The sequence below is a fragment of the Euprymna scolopes genome, chromosome 19 (assembly GCF_053919585.1).
Source record: "Euprymna scolopes isolate OS-2025 chromosome 19, ASM5391958v1, whole genome shotgun sequence".
Lineage (NCBI taxonomy): Eukaryota > Metazoa > Mollusca > Cephalopoda > Sepiida > Sepiolidae > Euprymna > Euprymna scolopes.
The window spans coordinates 58,232,929-58,253,688 of NC_136500.1; the positions used below are offsets into that span (position 1 = coordinate 58,232,929).

At 34.4% G+C, this 20,760-nt stretch overlaps 1 protein-coding gene across 16 annotated transcripts in view; it reads left to right on the top strand.

Moving 5' to 3' along the window:
- Positions 1 to 20,760, top strand: part of LOC145303601 (muscle calcium channel subunit alpha-1-like) — a 1,244,232-nt gene that overhangs the window by 446,798 nt on the left and 776,674 nt on the right. For 15 of the 16 annotated variants that reach the window (XM_080145154.1, XM_080145170.1, XM_080145166.1 and 12 more), the window contains exon 1: positions 7,596 to 7,936. The exons of the other annotated variant lie outside the window; for it this stretch is intronic. In XM_080145154.1, coding sequence (XP_080001280.1) covers positions 7,912 to 7,936 — 25 coding nt within the window. In that variant the 5' untranslated portion in view covers positions 7,596 to 7,911. Of the gene's footprint in view, positions 1 to 7,595; positions 7,937 to 20,760 lie in introns of those variants that run through there. 16 annotated transcript variants of the gene reach the window in all.

A 20,760-nucleotide genomic window follows, 5' to 3' on the forward strand; every position in this document is an offset into this window, starting at 1 on the left:
ACATGTTGACCAGCGAAAACAATACAGAATATTAACTTTTTGAAGGCAAGTCTTTCTAGAAAGCGAAATTTAAAAAAAAAGGGGGGGGGTCAGGTTGCTTAAAAAAACTAAATTTTTGGAATTTGGTCGAAAAAAAAGTTACTGCTTCCAAAATAGGGGTAGATTTACTAGAACGTATTAGAAACGGAGCACCCCTTCAGAAAATGTTAGAGATTTATATATATATATATATATATATATATATATAGGAGCCCGGCATTGCCCGGGTGTTTGGAGGTGTATGTTGAGCGAAAAAACAAAACAAAAAACGTAGTAGTAGTAGACAGACAGGCTCGAACCTGTACCGCGAAGGAGGAAAAGAACGGGGAAAAAAAACGTGACGTCTTTGCTGTTATGACCACCGCCAAACCAGAAGTGACGTAGGTTTAAATTAAGGCTAGACAATCGAAAATATCAGCGAAAAAAGCGACCCCTCCCTGTAGAAAAGTGTCCAGTTAAGGGTGAAGAAATTAATGTTTGTAGGCAATTTTTTGGTATTTGTCGTCTGAATGGTCGAGCTTCAAAACAATACTGATCTAGTGAAAATCCGTCGCCTCTGTTGAAAGTTTTAGGCAGACATGCAAACATACATTTATATATTGGTAGCTCAAATTTTCAACGAAAACAGATTAAAAAGCTTGCCCTATCTCTGAATACCCTTTATGTAAAATTTCAAATGTTTAAACCAGAAAGTGTCTGAGTAATTTGGTAGAGACCGCCGAGGTCAATTTTTTTTTTTACATTGACTCACATTATGACCCCTTAACATTTATTTTTTGGGCTCAAATCAAGTTAAGTTAGATCCATGTCCAAGAAATCTATATCTAAAATTTCAATTGTTTATACCAAAAATTGACGGAGGAGTTTGGTAGAGTTCTCAAAGGTCAAATCGTTGAACTTTGACCCCTTAACAGCCAAATTTCTGGCCGAAAACGGATTACAAAGATTTTCCCAAATCTCAATACCCTGTATATCGAATTTCGAATCTGTAGACTTGACAGTTATTGTGTAGGGAAATGTACACAGACAGGCACTTTAACTTTTAGAGATAGATATATATAATCTGGTAGATCAGTGACCATGCAATAGTAATTCGCTGAAAAAAAAAAAAAAAAAAAAAAAATACACAGGGGTACCGATTCCAAAAAAATAATTATCCTAGTCGTTAAGGATTTAGTTTAATTAGTCAAAACAACTTCGACAGTTAGACATTAATTTTTTTTTTTTTTTGATGTGAAGAGAACCAGTTCCCTCCCAAAGAAGCATATTGGATTGGAAACATTGCCTCAATGCCTCAGTCTTTGATGATTTTCTAGTTGTTACAAAGATTTTCTAGTGTTACATTATTATTGTTACAAAATTCGGTTCTTATACACTTATTGAACCGCGCTATTTTCAAATGATATTTTTAAGTTAAATTAAAATTTTACGATATCTTTTTTTGATTCTGCTTACTCTTTTGACTCCAAATGGTTCGTCTGCTAAAATTTTAATCACGTGATCATTGTGTAGCATTAATAAAATAAACCATTAATTCAAGTGCCGCTTATTATGGATTTAGCTAAATACGATATTAAAAATCACTTTATTGGTACTTATGTACTTATGTTAACGGGCTAGCGGGTGTATTGTAACTGTTCTGTACTTTCACCTAACAATTTAATAGACAAAAAGATATCGTAAAACTTGATGGACCGTTTGAATACATTTATTTAAATTTAAAATCTTCTGTAATTATTTTTAAAAAATTCAGTTGCGCCTGTGCTTTATTTCTTCAATTTTGAATAATTTCAAAATTATGAATGAATTCGCGTGTACTTAAAAAAAAAAAAAAAAAAAAAAAAGTAGCATTTTAGTCAGATTATCATTTGGTTTGTCTTATTTGAATTGAATTGATATATTGCAAAGAAGCCAGCAAACGAACAAAAGTGTAAAAATAAATAAATAAAATAAACAATAACAAAAAAACAATACAATAAATAAACGTTACCATGATTAATAAAAGTTACCTTTCTACTTAACATTGCCATTTTTTTTTCTTTTTTAAATAATTGCACGACATTTTAAATTTAAATCAATTTATTCAAACGATCCTTTGGAAAAGAAATATGTAAAATAAAGTGGTGCTGGTGGTGCAGTGCCAGCAGTGGTGTGCTGGTGTGGTGCGTTGGTGCGTGCAGTGCACTGTAGTGCAGTACTGCAGTGGGCAGTCCAATCCAGTGCATTCATACCGTGCTATTTTTTTAAACCCGTATTTTCAAGTTAAATTCAAGTTTTACGATATCTCTTTGTTTATTAAATTGTTAGGTGAAAGTACAGAATAGTTACAATACATCCGCTAGCCCGGTAACACAAGTGCATAAGTATCAATAACGTGATTTTTAATATCGTATTCAGCTAAATCCATAACAAGCGACACTTGAATTAATGGTTTATTTTATTGATACTACACCGTAATCACGTGATTAAAATTTTAGCAGACGAAACATTGAGTCCAAAGAGTAAGGAGTTCCTTTTTTTTTTTTTTTTTTTTTTTATATTATTATTATTATTAAACTGTTATGTAAAAGTACAGAATAGTTACAAAACACTCTCCTCTCTCCGTGCTAAGAATGTCTTTCTATATGATAACGTTATTATTTCAGCATGGCCCAATACGTGCATGCATAAGTACCCAAAATCCAAATGTTTAAGAAAAAGGTCACTTGTAAATTTTTGTTATTTACTTTTACAAAGATTAATTTTTTTTTAATGCAGCAATGCAATGCAGCAATAGCATGTATAGAAAAAAAAAAATGTAAATGTATAGTTTAGTGGCGTAAATTATTTGACCGACAAAAAAATTATAAATTTTTTTTTGTTTTTTTAACGGTACTCATGGAGAGGGTGATCGGTGCTGGCTGAAATAATAACGTTATTATTTAAAAAGCCATGAATAAAAAAAACATATAATAAAACTTTAATTAAACGTGGAAATACGATTTAAAAAATAGCGCGGATCTCTCTGCATTAGCACAAAAAAACCCAAAAAACAACAAAAAAAAAACAACAACCATTTATTGGTGAATATTACCTTACGCTACAACAGAACACCGACCACTCTAATTTTTCTTTTTTAGAGGTAATCGAGGTCGCTGACAACGAATCTGATAATCAAACCCATCGCAAATTTACCGTTTGCATGGTATGAAACCCTGGTCCTTGGAACATTTTGCGCCATTCATTCATCACCTTCAGTATTGTTTTTCTTACATGATGTGCGAACGGGCATAGTGAAGTGACTTATCACATCGCGCAGGAATCTTAAGTAGCCATTTCAAATAAGAAAGTTTTCATAAAAAAAATATGCGGTTCATTTTTTTTTTTTCTTACGTAGTTTTAAATGTAATTTTAATTGATCTAAAAAATAAAGTTTTCACGAGCGGTTTACAAAAACAAGCACGAAACATTTTTAGATTTTTCGTTCTTTTTTTTTGGGGGGGGTTCAATTATAGAACTTGTGTAGTTTAACAGGTGATGTTTTGCATTCTTTTGGGGGAGGGATTTAATTATAGAACTTGTGTAGCTTAACAGGTGCTTCTGCAGTTTAATTAATCGTTTTCCCGTAAGTAACCCGCCCACATTTACCGATTTTAATACCATTTAAACATTTTTAAGAGATTTTACTGTTTTCTGTTTCCATTGTGGAGGTGTTGGGTGCGTCCCAACACCCCTCTCCGCCTCCTAAACTACACTTTTACCGAAAATGTATCTGTCTTTAAAGATTTGCCCAAAATAATCTCTGGACTGTGAGTAAAGTCGTTTTATTTTCTACTAGCAGTTCAGCCCGGCTTTGCTTGGGTCCTATATACTGTTCATAACTTGTCCTACGTTTGAATAAACTTTATGTAAGATTTCAAATGTTTAGACCAAAGTTTGTCTGAGTAATTTTGTAGAGACTGCAGAGGTCAATTTTTTTTTTAAACTTTGACTCCAATTTTGACCCTTTAACATTTATTATTTTGGTCTCAAATCAAAGTTTTACCCATGTCCAAGTTACTTACATCATAAATTTCAAGTCTTTAGAACCAAAATTGGCGGAGGAATTTGGTAGAATCTGCAAAGGTTAACTCTTTCAACTTTGACCTTTTGGCAGCCAAATTTTCGCCCCAAAACTGATTAAAATGCTTGCTGCATGTCTGAATATCCGTAATTTCAAATGTTTAGCCCCCAAATTGGCTGAATAGCTTGCTAGATACGGCAAAGATCACATTTTTTTAACTTTGACACTTTGGCAGCTCACATTTTCGACCCAAACCTTGCCCTATTTCTGAATACCCTTGATGTAAAATTTCAAATGTTTAGATCAGAAATTGGCTGAGTAATTTGGTAGAGACCGCAGAGATCAATTTTTTTAAACTTTGACCCCAATTTTGACCACTTAACATTTATTTTTTGAGGCTCAAATCAAATTATAAAGTTTGATCCATGTCCAAGTAATCTACATTAAAAATTTCAAGTGTTTAGACTTAAAATTGGCGGAGGAGTTTAGTAGCATTTTCAAAGGTCAAATCGTTGAACTTTGACCTCTTGACAGCCAGATTTCTGACTGAAAACCGATTAAAAAGATTTTCCCAAATCCCAATACTCTTTATGTTAAATCTCGAGTCTCTAGACCGAAAATTGACAGTTATTTGGTAGGGACACACACACACACAGGCATTTTCACTTTTATTAAAATTTTTTTTTTTTTTTTTTTTTTTTGCGTTGACTGACTGACTCAGTAGATGGCCCGTGTAAGAGGGAGTGTTTAATAAAAACCGGGAGTTTTCTTTAGTAAATATCTTTTTAGGTATGGACTTAAAAAGATATTGGCCAAACATAACCTCTTGAAACTTCGCAGTTAATTCATTTTGTTACAAAATTGTTCCTATTTACTTTGCCTCCCCACGAGGGCCGAGTTAGACACCAGGGCCGTTTTTTTTTTAATACTGTCGAAGTTGCTTTAATCAGCAGCAGCGACAATTAGTCGTACATTGGTCGTGCCTAATTTTCAGTAAAACCGTTTGAAAATACTATTTTCAATTTAAATTAAAGGTTTACTATATCTTTATATTTTATTAAATTAAGTGAAAATATAGAATAGTTACAAAGCATCCGTCTCTCCCTATGTTACGAATGGCTTTCTAAATAACGTTATTATTTCAGCACAATACAAAAAGTGCATAAGTGCTTCAATTTAATTTCTTTTAAAAAGTAAAAATAAATTGCCCCTCGTTTTAGTGTTATTTGAACTTTCCCCATAACCACAGATTTTTGGCGTGGCCCATACACAACCTCAGGATGTTGTCGATATGCACTTTTCAGATTATTAACAGAAAACATCAACACTTATTATTATTTAACAAAATAATAATAATAATAATAATAATAAAAAGCTGGGTGTTTCCAACAGCTGCAGTAGTCACTGGATTGTTATCATGGGAGACGGACATTTTGGTGCGTCTGCTGTGTCCAAAAAAGTCCACCGGTATTGGTAGCAGCAGCTGCAACAGCCCCGCAGTAAATAAGACACGAGCCGACAAGAATTGTTGAATTCTGATAAGTTTAAAATAAATTTTAAATAAATCTGAGTAGAAGTCAGTAAAAAACGTAAATTGCTTAGCATTTATATATATATGTATATTTTTTAATACCAAATCTCTATACTATATTTATAATTATTTCCTGTATTCGAATTTCTCTGATTGTAAACGTCTTAAATAAAGACTCTTTACCTGTGTGGAAAAACAACGAAAACTATGACCGTGTGACGTGTAGTTAACTCGACTTGTTAATCAACCTTCTTTTATTTACAAATTGTAAATTTATGGAAAGAAAGGGGGGGGCAGTTGAAAAAAGATTATAATTTGATGATTTTATTCAGCCTCAAACATTTTGTTTAATAAAATTATTGCATTGCGTCGCGTCAACTTTGTTGCGCATACCTTTTCTTTTTTTACGTCTCCGCGCAAAAAAAGCGCACATCAACAAAACATACGCAATGGAAAGGGTTTTATATTACACAACATTTAAGTTGTACTCGTTATAATTAGTTAATTATTTTGTGATAGAAACAAATAGAAAAGAAACAAAAGTGACTTAGAAGAAAACCAAAAGTGAAAAAAGAACGGATAAAAAAGAAAATTAAAACGGCGCTCATTCAAAAAGTGCGCCTGTGTGTGTTTGTGTGTGCGTGTCTGTAGAATGTGATTTAACAGAGCGAACGTAACGAGAAAACACTGCAATAGTTAGAAATTATGATCTTCAATACAGCCAATTTTTCTTTATGTATCATTACTAAAGAGAATTTCTAGTTTGGCTTTTTAGACCTTAAACTGTGGCTTCATATTTTAATTTGGCTGTTTTTTGTTTTTTTTACTAGAAGTTCGGCTTTAAACATTTATTATAGTCTAGCAACCCTGACTTAACGTTTTTACTCAATTAACACCAGTTACGCAAGGTAAATACACACCCTGTCACACCTGACACAGATGCAGAAAAATATTACTCAATAAACGCATATTTTATTAAAAAAAAATAATCAACCTTTTTTTTTTCTTTTTTTTTTTGTTAGATAAAGGAAATCCGCCTTTTTAAAGTAAAAAGCCGCGCAAATTAAATTTAAAAGACCGTAATAGTAGTAGGTTATCATTAGTAGTAATAGCATACCAAACGCGAACGCAACACACGTTCATTCATTTTTTTTTTTTTTGCTAGTTTTAGTTACACGTAGAAAAAAAACAACAAAAAAAACTGAGTGCACACTAATAAAACTAAGATACAAAACTGATTTGATTCGTATTTTCTGTTTACTCGCGGAATCAAGACTCACTTTTAAATCTAACATTTGCAAAATGTGTAAGAAAACGATACTGTAGAGATTGTAAACTAAATTTCTAGTTGAGGAGAGAGAGAGAGAGAGAGAGAGAGAAACACACACACACACACACACATACACACACACACACACACACACACCTCCGGAAAACTGACCCTTCTCGGGTTTTCCTTTCCAACCCGTCTAATTTGATAAATTTCTTTTTCGTTTTCTTTCTTTTAGCAGTGTGTCTCCATACATACGCACCCTCTCTGTCTCCTATTTCTCACCCTCCCTCTCATCTGTATCTTGTTTCAATCTACCTATTAAAATCATCATCTTTTCTTTACATTCTTTTTGCTTGATATGGGAATGTAACGGATAATAATAATATTAATCTAATCCAAGAAATAAAAATACAAGTCATATCAGCAACAAGCAGTGAGCGCACTGGAATTGAACAGAGTTGTTGTGTCGTCTTAATCGCCTTTCCCCACAATAGAACAGAGATCGCTCTCTCTCTCTCTGTAGATGCGTGTGCCCGTGGAGAAGTGATTCTTCTTTACCTTTTCTTTTTCTTTAGTTCTTGCTCTCTTTCTTTCTCCATTCCTCCCTTGGCCACTATATCGACACGCTCTCTTTTTCTCTACCCCTCTCTCTGTTTCTTCTTCTCCCTCACCCCGTCTCTCTCTCCTCTCTCTCTCTCTCTCTCTCAACTGAGAAGAGATATCTAAGAGAAGAGGAGACCAGATTGAAGAAGAGCTTTAAAAAAGGCACATTAAACGAACACATTTTTAAAGAGAAAATATGAAAACTGTGGAACCAGAAACATGGAAAATAATGTTATAACACCAAACGCCCGGATGGTTATCTTTCCGTAAAAAAATAGAAAATGGACGAAAGCCACGGGTGAAAAAATACTTTTTTTTTTTTTTTTTTTTTTTTTTAAATCCCTTTTTCCTTCTAAAGGAAAAAGAAGAAAAAAAAAAAAAACAGATTACCGGGCCCGAGTTTCCACAATAGTAGTTTTAATAATGGCTACTAGTATTCAAAATGAAGGTATGGAATTGTACTTTTTTTTGCATTCTCTCTCCCATAATGAGTAATATCTACACGTTCTATTTTTTAAGCAAAATGAAAAAAAAAAGGGTTTTTAAAATCACATACAACAAAATAAAACACGAGTGACAAAGTCACAAGTCAAACAAATTATATTATATCAATCACTTGATTTATTAGAGTGTATATATATATATATATATATATATATATATATATATATATATATATATATATTATAACAATTATTTAATTTATCCCTTCAATAATGTCATAATTCTACTCCTAACTGTTACTGATTTACCTTTAGCGTTAATTAACAGAAAAATACATAATAAAGTCTTAGTTTCTATGATAAAAGTACAAATATGGTTTTCATATTCTACTCAAAATTGAATATAAACTGAAACTAAGAAGTGAAATTAAACACGTTTAGTTGGTGCTGATCAATACTTGCCTAGCACAGAAATATCACTTATGTATTTTGTTGTTTAATTGCCATTAAGATTTTTTTTTTCATCCATATAGTACAATATGAACAGAAAAAAAAAGACGAAATGAAAAAGTCCGTTTTTCTTGATCATTCATTTATTTTATCACGGAGCGCAAAAAGAAAGAAAAAAAAGTTGCGTTCCTCTTTTAATATTTGCGCGCGCCTTTCTGCTCGTGTTTACTGCCTCTCCACGAGAGCTTTGGTAACAAAAATAAAATTTATCATAGTCTAGAAGTATTGCTTACGACAACAGATACTATACTTGATCTTAGTCCGAGAGTTTTATTTATTTTTTCAATTCTCAACGATTTTCATTAAAATAGCTAGAATTGCTCTTACCTTTAAAAAATAGTTTGTTTATTATATCTTTTTAGTTTGCATAAAAAAACCAAAAGCAAAATACTTTTTGATGTTTTATGATTACATCTTTAAAAAAAAACAAACTTCAGCTGCTTTTTCTTTCACCCCCTTTTATATCTATTCTTGTTTATTATATTTCGAAAGCTTTTAAATTAACAATTTTCATAAATGATCATATAATATATTACATTCTAGTGGTTAATGCCAAGTTTCTTTCCAACTCCTCAAAAAACTTTACAATGACGACCTTTAAAAGTTTTCGGTGATGCTGAAAACGAATATCACATTTAAATTTTGGGAAGATAAGTAGTTTTCATGATATGAAGGAATTACTTTTTTTTTTCAAAAAGTGGGGGATCACTTTCCTATATAAATTTAAGGCAAAATGAGCACCCACTTTCTGGCCACCTAGTGTTTTCTTCATATCATAAAACAAATCTAACTGTGATATTCGTGTTCAGCATCCCCGAATACCGACGCTCTTTTTTTACTAAGAGATTCGTTCATTTTTTTCATCTCATAATTTTGGACGTTAATTAATTATGCTGTCAGTAAGTTTACAAAAAAACATACTTTTGTTTTTCGTTGTTTTCATTAGAGAACTTGTATAGTTGTTAACAGGTGCTTCTGCAGTTTAATATTTCACAAAAATTCTGTTTACATCAGGGGGCGGTGGAGGGGCGGCTGGTGTTGTAGCGACCGCTACAACAGCACTCCCTCCCCTCCGCGCCCCCAAATGTAAACAGATTTTTTTGTGAAATATTAAACGATTCTTCTGCTTTAATGGTTAATGTCGACACGTTACTTACGGAAAAATCGTTAATTAAACTACAGAAGCACTTGTTAAAAACTATACAAGTTCTATAATTTAATACCCACCTCAAAAAAAAAAAAAAAAAAAAAAAAAAACGAACGAAAAACAGAAGTATATTTTTGTAAACCGCTCGTGTAAGCTTACTGACAGCATTATTAGCGTTCTAACTTATGAAAAAATAACCGAATCTCTTAGTAAAAAAAAAAAAAAAAAAAAAAAAACAGCGCCAGTTTTGGGGAGTGCTGAAAACGAATATCAGTTAAATTTGTCTTATGATATGAAGAAATTACTAGGTGGTTAGAAAGTAGGTGCTTATTTTACGTTAAATTTATATAGGAAAGTGATCCCCCATATTTTTAAAGCAAGTAATTTCTTCATATCATGAAAATTACTCATCTGTTTCAAATTTCAATGTGATATTCATTTTCAGCACCACCGAAAACCTACAAAGTCGTCATTTTAAAGTGTTGTTGAGGAGTTGGAAGAAACTTGACATTGACCCTTCTATTTTAAGGTGCTTCTTCTATCTTGTAATTTTATTTTTAAATTTTAGCGCACTAAAACTGAATTCCCAACTCCGCACTTTTTTTTCTTAAATACGCAAATAAAAAAAACGTTGGTGCTAAATTAATCTTTTAATAATAAAAGAAACTATTAAAGTCTGTGTGCAAATTTATCAAACTTCACCATTTTATTTTTATTTGAAATACCGGTCGAATTTTATCTTATACAATTCCAAATTGGATTGAGTATAAAACGCACAAAATTAAAAGAAAAAATTTTTATATTTTCTGGGAAAACTACAAACTGTTCAATGTTTTCTATTTTCACCCTCCACTTTTATTATCAAGTAAATATCATCTTAAAATTCGGCTGAAATAATAACGTTATCATTTTTTGTACCTATTCTGACTTTAACCTTACAATTGAATAAAAAAAAAACTTTAATTAAACGTGGAAATACGATTTAAAAAAATAGCGCGGATCATTCTCTACATTAGCACCTTAAATTCATTTCTCGACCTTATTCTTTCGTTCGCTTTTTTTTAATGTACCGAATTATCAGAACTATTTTGTTGATTTTCTTTTAACAATTTCTTGCCTTCTTCTGGTGATCCTCGATTTTGCTGCTCGTTCGTTCTCTCTTCAACAATTTCTTATTCCAGTAATCATCGCATCTTGAGTACGGTTTTAAGAAGCAGCATTAATTCTTATTTTTATGAAAGCTGTTGCATCTTGTTTGACATGGCGCGAAGAAAATGCCTAAGCTGTTAATTCTACACGAGATTGCCACAATTCAATCTACTGCGATAGAAGCCGGAAAAAGCATCCTTTTTCGCAGTATTATATAGATTAAAAAATTCTTCCGAAAACAAAACAAACCATTAAAGAATGGATATTTTTTTTAGTTTTCTTACTAGTAACTTATTACTGATATTAATAAAATTATGATACTTCTCGTGTGTATATGCTTCTCGCCTAAACGTGAATTGCACATTATTATTTATCGATTAGTTATTGAAAAAAAATGTGATATCAAATGAAAGTGATTTTCTAATTCCTATTTAAAAAAAAAAAAAAAATTTAAAAAAAAAAAAAAAATACAAACTTAAATCCACCATAATGCATTTCGGTTTCCTTGTAAACAAGGCAGCCATTGGAAAAATCTTGGATCTAAGGAATTTAAGCATTTAAACTATCGAAGAGAATGTAATTTCTGACTTAAATTCTAAAGTAAATTCTCATGCATTAAAAGAGTGAAAGTTTTGGAAGCTATTTTATGCCTTTAAAAAAAAATGAATGCAGATTAGCGAATTTAGTTATTGTTTCATGACAATTTAGTTCAATTAATAATACGATACCGTAATAATTAAGGCGAGAGCGTAGCATTTAACTTTCACATTCTAATAATAATAATAATAATAATAATAAACTGAGTGATAATAATTTGATATAAACAAAAAAAACGGGACAGTTAAAAATGAAGGGGTTTAGGAAAGAAATTGGTTGATAGAATTCAACTTAATTAAAAAAAAAATACAGGTGAATCTTTGATGTACTAAATGGAACGAAGATGTCATATTCCAAAAATTATGTAAATTAAGTAGTTTTTTTGTTTTTTTTTTACTAAGCAAACCAAATTTTATTACGAAGAAGCGAAGTAAGTGCTACTTTTTAATCCGTCATTGTTTATAAATAAAGGGGAGAACTATATTTTAGCTATCGAAATCAGCTTTGCAATGTATACAATTTACTATTAAAATAGTTAAAAATCGTAAAATAAGTTATATTAAAAAAAAAAAAAATAGCACGGTAACATAAGTGCATAAGCACCAAAAACTATTTTATCAAACTTAGGTAATTTTTGTAATATATAACATATTCGTTCCGTGACTAGAACGTACACCATATTTTATTTCCAAGTCGAATTCTAAATAAGAACGGAAACATTCTTGTAAAAAGGCCTCCCGGGCAATGCCAGATAGGTGCATCTAGTTTCAAAATGCCGCATTTGATTGTTTCAGACGTTTTGTGAATTTGATTCTGAAATGTATGAAATAAATCGAGGTCTTCGTTTACAGTTTTATTGTTTTAAAAAATATTAAAGACATTATGAAAGGGCTGGAGAATGTTTGAAATAAGAGTTCATCGCTGACTTTAAGACCAACAAGGTTTTACTTTCTGATTTTTAAATCTTAGAAATCTATTTTATTATTTTTATTTTATTTATGAAATACTTAAAAGCGCGAATAATTCTGCTTATCAAAGACGAAAAGATGTTAAAAAGGGGGGGGGGCAAAGGACCATTTTCCCAAATATTTAAATAGCGCTCAGCTCAACGTGATAACATCGAATTGATCTCTTTATTTTGTTTTGTTATAAAAATGCCCAGTTCGTGATAAACCTCAAATAAAATCGACTATAATTCTTTTGCTGCCAGTGTAAGAAAAGTCAAGTTTATCGATCACCGTTTAATAGTGATTGATTGATAGGTTCGGTTTTGGTAATTTTATTTTGGTAATATATATCCTTTAATTTCAAACTGATTTTTTTTCTAATCTGTTATAAGTTTGGATGATTTTCTAAATTAATAAATATATAAGACAAATTCTCATGCGTGTTTCCCGCCTCGACGTAACTTATACATTATTTTTCAGTTTATAATAAATCGAATATTTATAGAAATCAAAACGCAATAGCGTTAAATAAAATGAAAAAAATTTAAAGTCTTATTTAAAAAAATAATTTGACGGACCTGAACGACTCCCCCTCCCCCCTCGGACGTAAAATTAATTCCTTATTTTTTTTTCTGCGGATTATCGTCAATAACAGACTTAGTATTTATATTAACAGGAACTTTTTATTATTTTTTAATTATTTCATGACTTTTAACGTGGGATCACTTTTCAATTATAAATTATATTACTGAATTAATACCCACTTTGCTGTCAATCAGTACAACTTTCCTTAAGGTGTCACAGTCCGTCCGCTAAAAGAAATTGTAATAATTCAAACTGAAATAATTTATTAAAGAAAGATTTATAAGGAAGAACGACCGCAAACTGGGGTATCAATTTAATAGAACGTTATAATTGAAAAATGATTCCCCGCGTTAAGTCCTAAAAAAAAAAAAATCTCGGAATATAAAAGTTAAGTTTGTTATCAACGGTAATCCGCAGGAAAAAAAGCGTGAAAGATTTTACGGCTGAGGAAAGCTCGTTCAGGTTTGTCAATAATTTAATGAAATTAAACCCATGAGAATCCATTTGGATTCGTAAACAAATCAGCCATTAATATTTATCTATTAATATTTAACATTCTTAGCAAATCCACATGTATTGATTAAATTAAGCAACGTTACTTCAACAAAAATTATTAAAAAAAAGAAGATTTTTTTTAAATAACAATTTAGTTCAGTTGTTTAATGGCCAAAGAATATTGCAATAATTGACTTTAACTTTCAAAATCTTGTTAAAAAAAATAATTTTATAAAACAAGAAAAGAAAAAAAAAACGATGTGGTGGTAGAAAGCGCAACAAAACAATAGTCCCGAGCAACGCCGAGTAGTTACAATTAGTGTTTACTAATATTTTGTTTTTCAAATAAAAATGAATCGGATTGATTCATTTTTATAAGCCTTCATTCATCTACAGGAAAATGCACACTCATTCAAATTTCAAATCCATTCGTTGTAAAGTCGGTCAAGACGCGTTTGTCAATTTGTTTTGTCGGTACTTTTTGTTTTTGTCTTAACATTAATAATTTCATATTAAAAATGATATAGCAGTGCCGCCGTCAAGAAATACTGATTTTCGTTCATTTTGAAGCATAAATAACATTTGACGTTTGCCCATATAAACTTTATTTCTAGCTACTATAGACTGATAGAATCCTTTTATAATTGACATATTTCAAAATCACTTTCTAATTTTCCACACAGTCTCATAGAAATTTACGTAACAGCCATTTTAATATATTGGAAAAATAATTCTTATTTAGAATTTAAAAAAAAAAAAAAAAAAAATTCTAAATTATATGTATCCGCCACGGAACGAAGATGCCATATTAAAAAAAATCACATAAATTGACCAAGTTTTTTTTTTTGTTTTTTTTTGCCAAGAATACAAACCAAAAACTTGCCTTTTAAAAGTTGATTTTAGGGATATTTGGTTCTGTTTTGATTGAATATTACATTTAAAACTGTCGCCAACAAAGTTTTTTTTTTATGCTAGTAAGAGCTTTATTATTCAGTGTATTCATTGTTTTTACTGGTGGCCATGTTTGTTTTTGTGCGCGTATTAAAGTTTTGCAAGAGGTATACACTGTCTTTAGAGGCTAAAAGGAGGTCTCTAAGAAAACGATGTCAAAAATGGAAACAATTCTCTTGTCAAGCTTCCTTTAATGCATCTCGGTGTTTGTTGTTTTTTCATATTCTCCTGAAAGAAAACTAGAGGTGAAAATCTACAAAGAAACAGTTTAAAAACGAAAATATAAATCAATTAAAAAGAAAAGAAAAACGGGCTCTAAATTATGAAAATTATTAAAATCTAAATGTTGAAATTCTAAATTGCCATTTACTGGAGAGGGAGACGTAGTGGCATGGCTGAAGAAGTCAAGGTTGGTACCGAGACTTCAAAAGATAGATGATGTGGAAAACCTACTGCCATTATATCTGGAAGGGAATGCATTGGTCCTGTACTGGGAGATTGACCAGCTGGACGTCAAGCGGATAGAGACTCGATTAAAGGAGGCATTCATGGATGGTGCGTTCACAACCTATAAGAAGTTGATCATGGTGAAATGGTTTGGTGAGCAAGTGGATGTTTACATAAACAATATCAGACACTTGGTTGGACTGGCTGGTTTGGAGGGAATCTGACTAGAAAAACTTGCTAAACTGATTTTTGTCACAAGGTTCCTGATGTCATTTCCATCGAACTCCAGCAGGCACCAAAAATTGAGACCCAAACCATTGGAGACCTAATAGCAAGGCTGCTGACATCAACCAGGGACCAAAGCTATCATGTGGTTGCAGTTGTGAGTCCATCCATTGGTAAATCTGCTATTCTTACCAGGGAGAGCCCTCGCACAGGAGTAAACTGCTACACATGTGGCCCCAAGGGTCAAATAGCGAGAGATTGCCAAAGATGCGGAACCCATTGCTACCATGTGGTAAGGTCAGACACTGGATCCAGGACTGTTTGGGTAAACAATCAAGGGGACGAAGCATCAGCCTACTTCCCCACCAAGATGTAAATATGGTGCTCTCGGAGATATTCGTCTATGTTGATGGAATGCGGTGTTCAGCATTGACACAGGATGCTCGCATACAATAATAGATGCAAATCGATGTTGATCCTGGAAGACAGCAAAAGTGGACGTCCTGATCATTGGAGGCTCATCTCGCGCATGCTGCGGAAGAGTAATAGTACTAGTAGTAGTTACTATTTCAACAAATGAGTGTGACTATGTTAGGATCGATGCGCTAGTGGTGCGTGGTAAACCACTGAAATTTGATTTGTTTTTAGGGATCGATGTGATAAAAACATTCGGAGGCATCACTGTCGGACGTACAGGTGCAGTCCAGATTGGTGTTGGGAAAGTTTCCACATGTGTGACTATCTCCATCAGTGAACCAGACTTTACCGCTACGTTTGACCATCAGAAGCAAGCATGGATCGCAGCATGGAAATGGGCAGATAACCGCCCAACTGAAGGACTGCGTAATGGAGTGCAAGAATATTGAGTGACTGCGGAACTTCGACAAGATTATAATCAAGAATGTCAAGCATGGATGGACAAGGGTTGGCTTGTACCATACCTGGAAGAAAGACTTGGAACTCTCAAGGGATTCTGTTTATGGTTGTGATGCAGCAGAATAAGGCAAAGATGTGGCTAGTGATGGATTACCGTGAACTCAATCATGTTAATGCATTCATGGCGAATGCAGATGTTGTCACTGCTAAGATGCGTGAGTGGCGCCAAAACGAGGCAAACCTATCACTATTTGACCCCCAGAAAGCATATCTCCAAGTAAGAGTTCATGAAACACTGTGACCATAATTGACAGTAGAGGTCAATGGAAATATACTGTCTGACACGTTTGGATGAAAGCTATCGTTAGCAGGGGGCTAACGCAGGAGGAAGTTGTGGATTGCGCAATGTCAGCTTATATCAATGATATCTTTGTTAATGAAGACATTGTGCTTGCATCTCGAGTTCGGGAACATTTAGTTCAATTCAGGCTAAAATGCAAGGACCTGAAACAGCTTGGGGACAGCATACGTCTACTGGCACTGACAATCTTAGGAGAGCACGGTGTCCTGCTCTGGAAACGAGTGAATGCAATCCCAGAAAGTGCCCATATCCTAACATGACAGATTGTATTTTCCTTGTGTGAAAAGGTTATAGGGCACTTCCCAGTGTATGCATGGCTGTGTATGGCATGTAGAATAATAATGAGAAGAGCCTGTTCAATCATAAATGGCTGGAATGACAAAGTGACAGACTCCCTACTCCGGCATATGATGTGCAAGATGGTGGACACAGTAAAACAGAATGATCCAGCTTGTGGGGATTTGTGCGTGGACAGCCAAGCACTGAATGTATGGGTTTATGCCAGCACACTAGAAACCGGAGTAGCATTGTAAAAAGATGGAACTGGTGGAGGATGCTTGTTGGCTGTGACCTGAGAACGATACGCAGCATATTAATCTGTGAGAAAGCATGAGTTCATACCAAGGCTGCCAGTAATATGCTTATTAGAAGACACTAAATACCCTCAAAGAATTGGTGAAGGAATATGGACTCTCAGTAAACGTGACATGGTTGCATTAATTCACAACATGGCAATCAGTTGACGTGTGTACGACAACGATGGTTCAATGCCACCGAGAAGGATGCTGGACTCGAGCAACTGATCGGTGCACTCCATATCGCTGAGCATGACGCAGCCATTTGCAAAAATAGTGGACATCCACGAGTGCGATGCATCACTTATTTCGGCTGAGGAGTTTGCCCTATGACAACAAAAGCAGCAGTCAGATTGGCAATACAAACGTGTAGAATGCCAATCTATAGATCCAGCACCTGCTCACTGGAAGAAAAGGAAACTGGAGATGAGCTGTGGTTGGGAATGGACATTACACACTACGGTGCTTACCATTTCCTAATTATCACAAATTGTGGCCTGTTATGGTTTTCAGTGTGGAGGCAATTAGCACGGCAGGATTCAGCAACTCCAATTTACCAACTGGAAGTGGTCTTTTTTAATCTGGCCCACCTCGTAAACTACTGACAGATAACATAACCTTCTGCAGCAAAGAATTCAGGACGTTTGCAGATAAATGCAGCATGAACTCGAGATTTCGCTGTGCACATGCTCCGACCGGGAATGGCCTAGAAAAACGATGCCATCGCACTGTGAAACGGATCGCTGCTAGAATGCACTGCTCCATACCAGAAGCAGTCTACTGGTACAACGTGACTCCAAAAGATGATGGGTCATCTTTGACCTCAGCAGCCAATGCTATATACTGGTATAAGATCTGGGTGAAAGGAATCAATGTTATGCCACAAGTAGCAAGCATATTCCCTACCAAATTGGAGTCACTAGAGAGTCGGTGTACCACAAGATTTGGCCGAGGTGGGTAACCAAGATAATTAATCCACAGTCCGTCTTGGTGCATGGGATGCCCCGACATATGATGGACCTGCACCCCCGATACAGTATACTCTTGTCAGAAGAAGATTCTTACAGCACAACATCTTTGGAGAATGAGTCGGAAGTCTGATATCCGATGATGAAACCAACTCAGAAGATGGTCATGTGGCAGGACTAGAGGATACGCACACTCCTGATGAAGCCCGCAGTTGTAACAACGATCATGGAAACAAGTATGCAAGGGTGGCGTGTGCATATCGTAAAAAGTCATCGACACTCAAACTCGATCGAGAGGAAACGAAAAGGTGACATATGCAAATTAAGACGCAATCAAATTTGGGGATATAAAACACTGGTATTTCTTTCATTGGTGAGAACGTTTTTGTTTTTTTTTGACTCTGAGTTGTTTGAACTTACGAACGTCGAAACAAAAAGAAAAAGGATTGTCATTGTTGTGTGTGCCGAAACATTTCAGGCTGAAGAAAAACTTTATTTGCACAAACATTTGATGGTATTCAGCAGTTCAAAAGAAAACTTTATCTTGAACACTTCACACCAGAATTGGTATGACGCACAAAATGGGTGCAGTTGTGATGGGATCTAGTTCCATTGGGCGACGATGTAGCTTCTAGGTCCTTCGTCATTCTTGATGATGGTTCCAGGGTGCCATGTGTTGTCAAGTTTTAGTACCTGTACACACTGACGTGAGAATAATGGTGGTAATTTTCTGGTTTCATTATAATGATCATGATAGGTTTTCCTGCTTGCTGATCTTTCATGTAATTGTTTGCGATGTTCTCTTTTCTGGTTCTAATCGTGGGTAGGGTGGTTGGTATAGGTCTTTCAAAAAGTATTTCAGCTGGTGTTCAGTTTGCTGTGTATTTATGTTGCTTTAATTTGTAGCAGAGCAGTTGTCCCCCTTTTTTGCATTTTTTAATTGTTTATTTAACATGTCTCACATATCTCTATGAAGCCATTGCTCCTGGCGTAATGAGGTGAACTTGTGACATACGTGATGCCCCACGAGCTGACGTAGTTTTGGAAGCCTGTCCAGAATACTGTGAACCATGATTTCATCTGCATGACCAAAAAGCAAAGTATCTGTCACTGTTTTGCTCGTTATTGATGTTGATGGAACGATTGGGCACCTTGAGTACCTGTTGATGGTGAGCAGGAGTTGCTGGCCATCAGTTTCGAATAGCTCCGATACAATGAACTTTCAAAGCTGAGATGGAATGTTGTGTAGGTGCAATGCTTCCTGGCAAAGTGTGCACAATTTGCACATCCTTTCAATATCTTTGTTGATATTTACCCAATACATGCTTTCTCTCGCAAGTCTGCGTGTTTTCTGTCTTAATGGGCTTGGTGGAGCTGGCATAGGATGTCTTCCTTTATCGAATCGGGGATGAGTACTTGTTTACTCTTGAACAGGATTTGAGATTAGGCGGCAAGTTTATCACAGGAGGATCGAATCTCAACAAGTAATTTAGATATTATCTGGCTATCCTATCTTTAACGAGATTCATGGTTGGGTTATTTGCTGTTTTGTTTTGGAGCATTTTCTGCTTTTGGAATGAGAAGTTGATGGTTGAGATCGTCTGATCCTCATCGACTTTAGTGTTTACGGTTTGTTGTAGTTGGGATTAGACAATCGACTTAAGGTGTTGACAAAGCCCAGTCTGTATATTATACGGTATAGATAGCCTTGGATCTTCAATAGCATTTGCTGTAGCTAGTGTGGTGCTGAATGTAATAGTTTAGCACATATTGTAACCAGTGGCTTATGACATGATGTTATGAGTTTAGTATTTACTTGATGGCATGCACCTTATCCACGTCTGGTTTAGTTTCAGTAGAGGTGTATATGTTTCCAAAATGAAAGAATCTAAAGATCTGCTTTATGAAAAACTTCTTGCTGTTGAATACATACAGTTTCAACTGCTCAAGCCATAAGGTTGGGCAAGTTTTTGTCATAGTTCTCATTGTTTTTGCCAAATATGACTACATTGTCGGCTATGTTGGTCACACCATCTAGGCCTTCTAAGATTTCATGCATTTTTGCTTGGGAGATATCTTGTGAGGCATTAAGACCAAATGGTAGACACTTCCAGAATACTTGTTTAAATCGCGTCAACAGTTGTGATTACTTATCTAGGTCGACCAACCAGCATCCCACCTTGGCATCAAGTTTACTGAACACCTTGGCTGGGTTTAACTCTTCCACTGTTGGTATTTTGTGTGGACATCTTTTGAGGCTGATGTTGAGTTTCTATGGTTTCATGCATATTCAGAGGGACCTGTCTTTGTGCTATATGCCAAACTGGAGCACCAGTCTGTGTCCCATAACTTTCTGGAGCACATCTTCCTCAAGGAGCTTGTTAATTTCTTCTTTCAATTTGTCTTTTAGGTGGATACTGCATTTGCATGGAGGATCGATGAAACGTTTTGCATCTTCCTTTAGGAAGATCCCACTAAAATTTTCAATTCTATCAAACTGCTTGGGGTACTGTGACATAAATTGGCTGAGATAAGTGTCTTTGAATACTTTTTAAACGTGTCCACGTGTATGATTATTAGCTTCAGCTTTTCGCATGTCGGAAGCCATATGACTGCAGGTCCTGATACTTCTACAGCATAAAATGTTGTATTTGTCCATTCTGAGTCCCTATATTGACACGGAAAGTTGATGGTTCCAAGACATCAAATTCAGTCGCCTCTGTATGAGGTAAGTTTTACATGTGGGCAGGGTCTTAGAATGGAGAGGGCCTTTAGTAAATTCCATACAGCTGTTGGAAAATTCTCAGTGGGAGTGTGTTGCCGGATGCCTCAGAATCGATTTTTTATGTAGAAAGTGGTGTGTTCTGCATTTCTGGTGAGTTGGTTTGATATTCGGGGTCGTGTAGGCTTTGTTCCTAGGTTCTCTGGTTATACTATTCATACATTTAGCACTGATAATTTGAGAGTGGAATTGCTGTAGGTAATCATTTTCATTA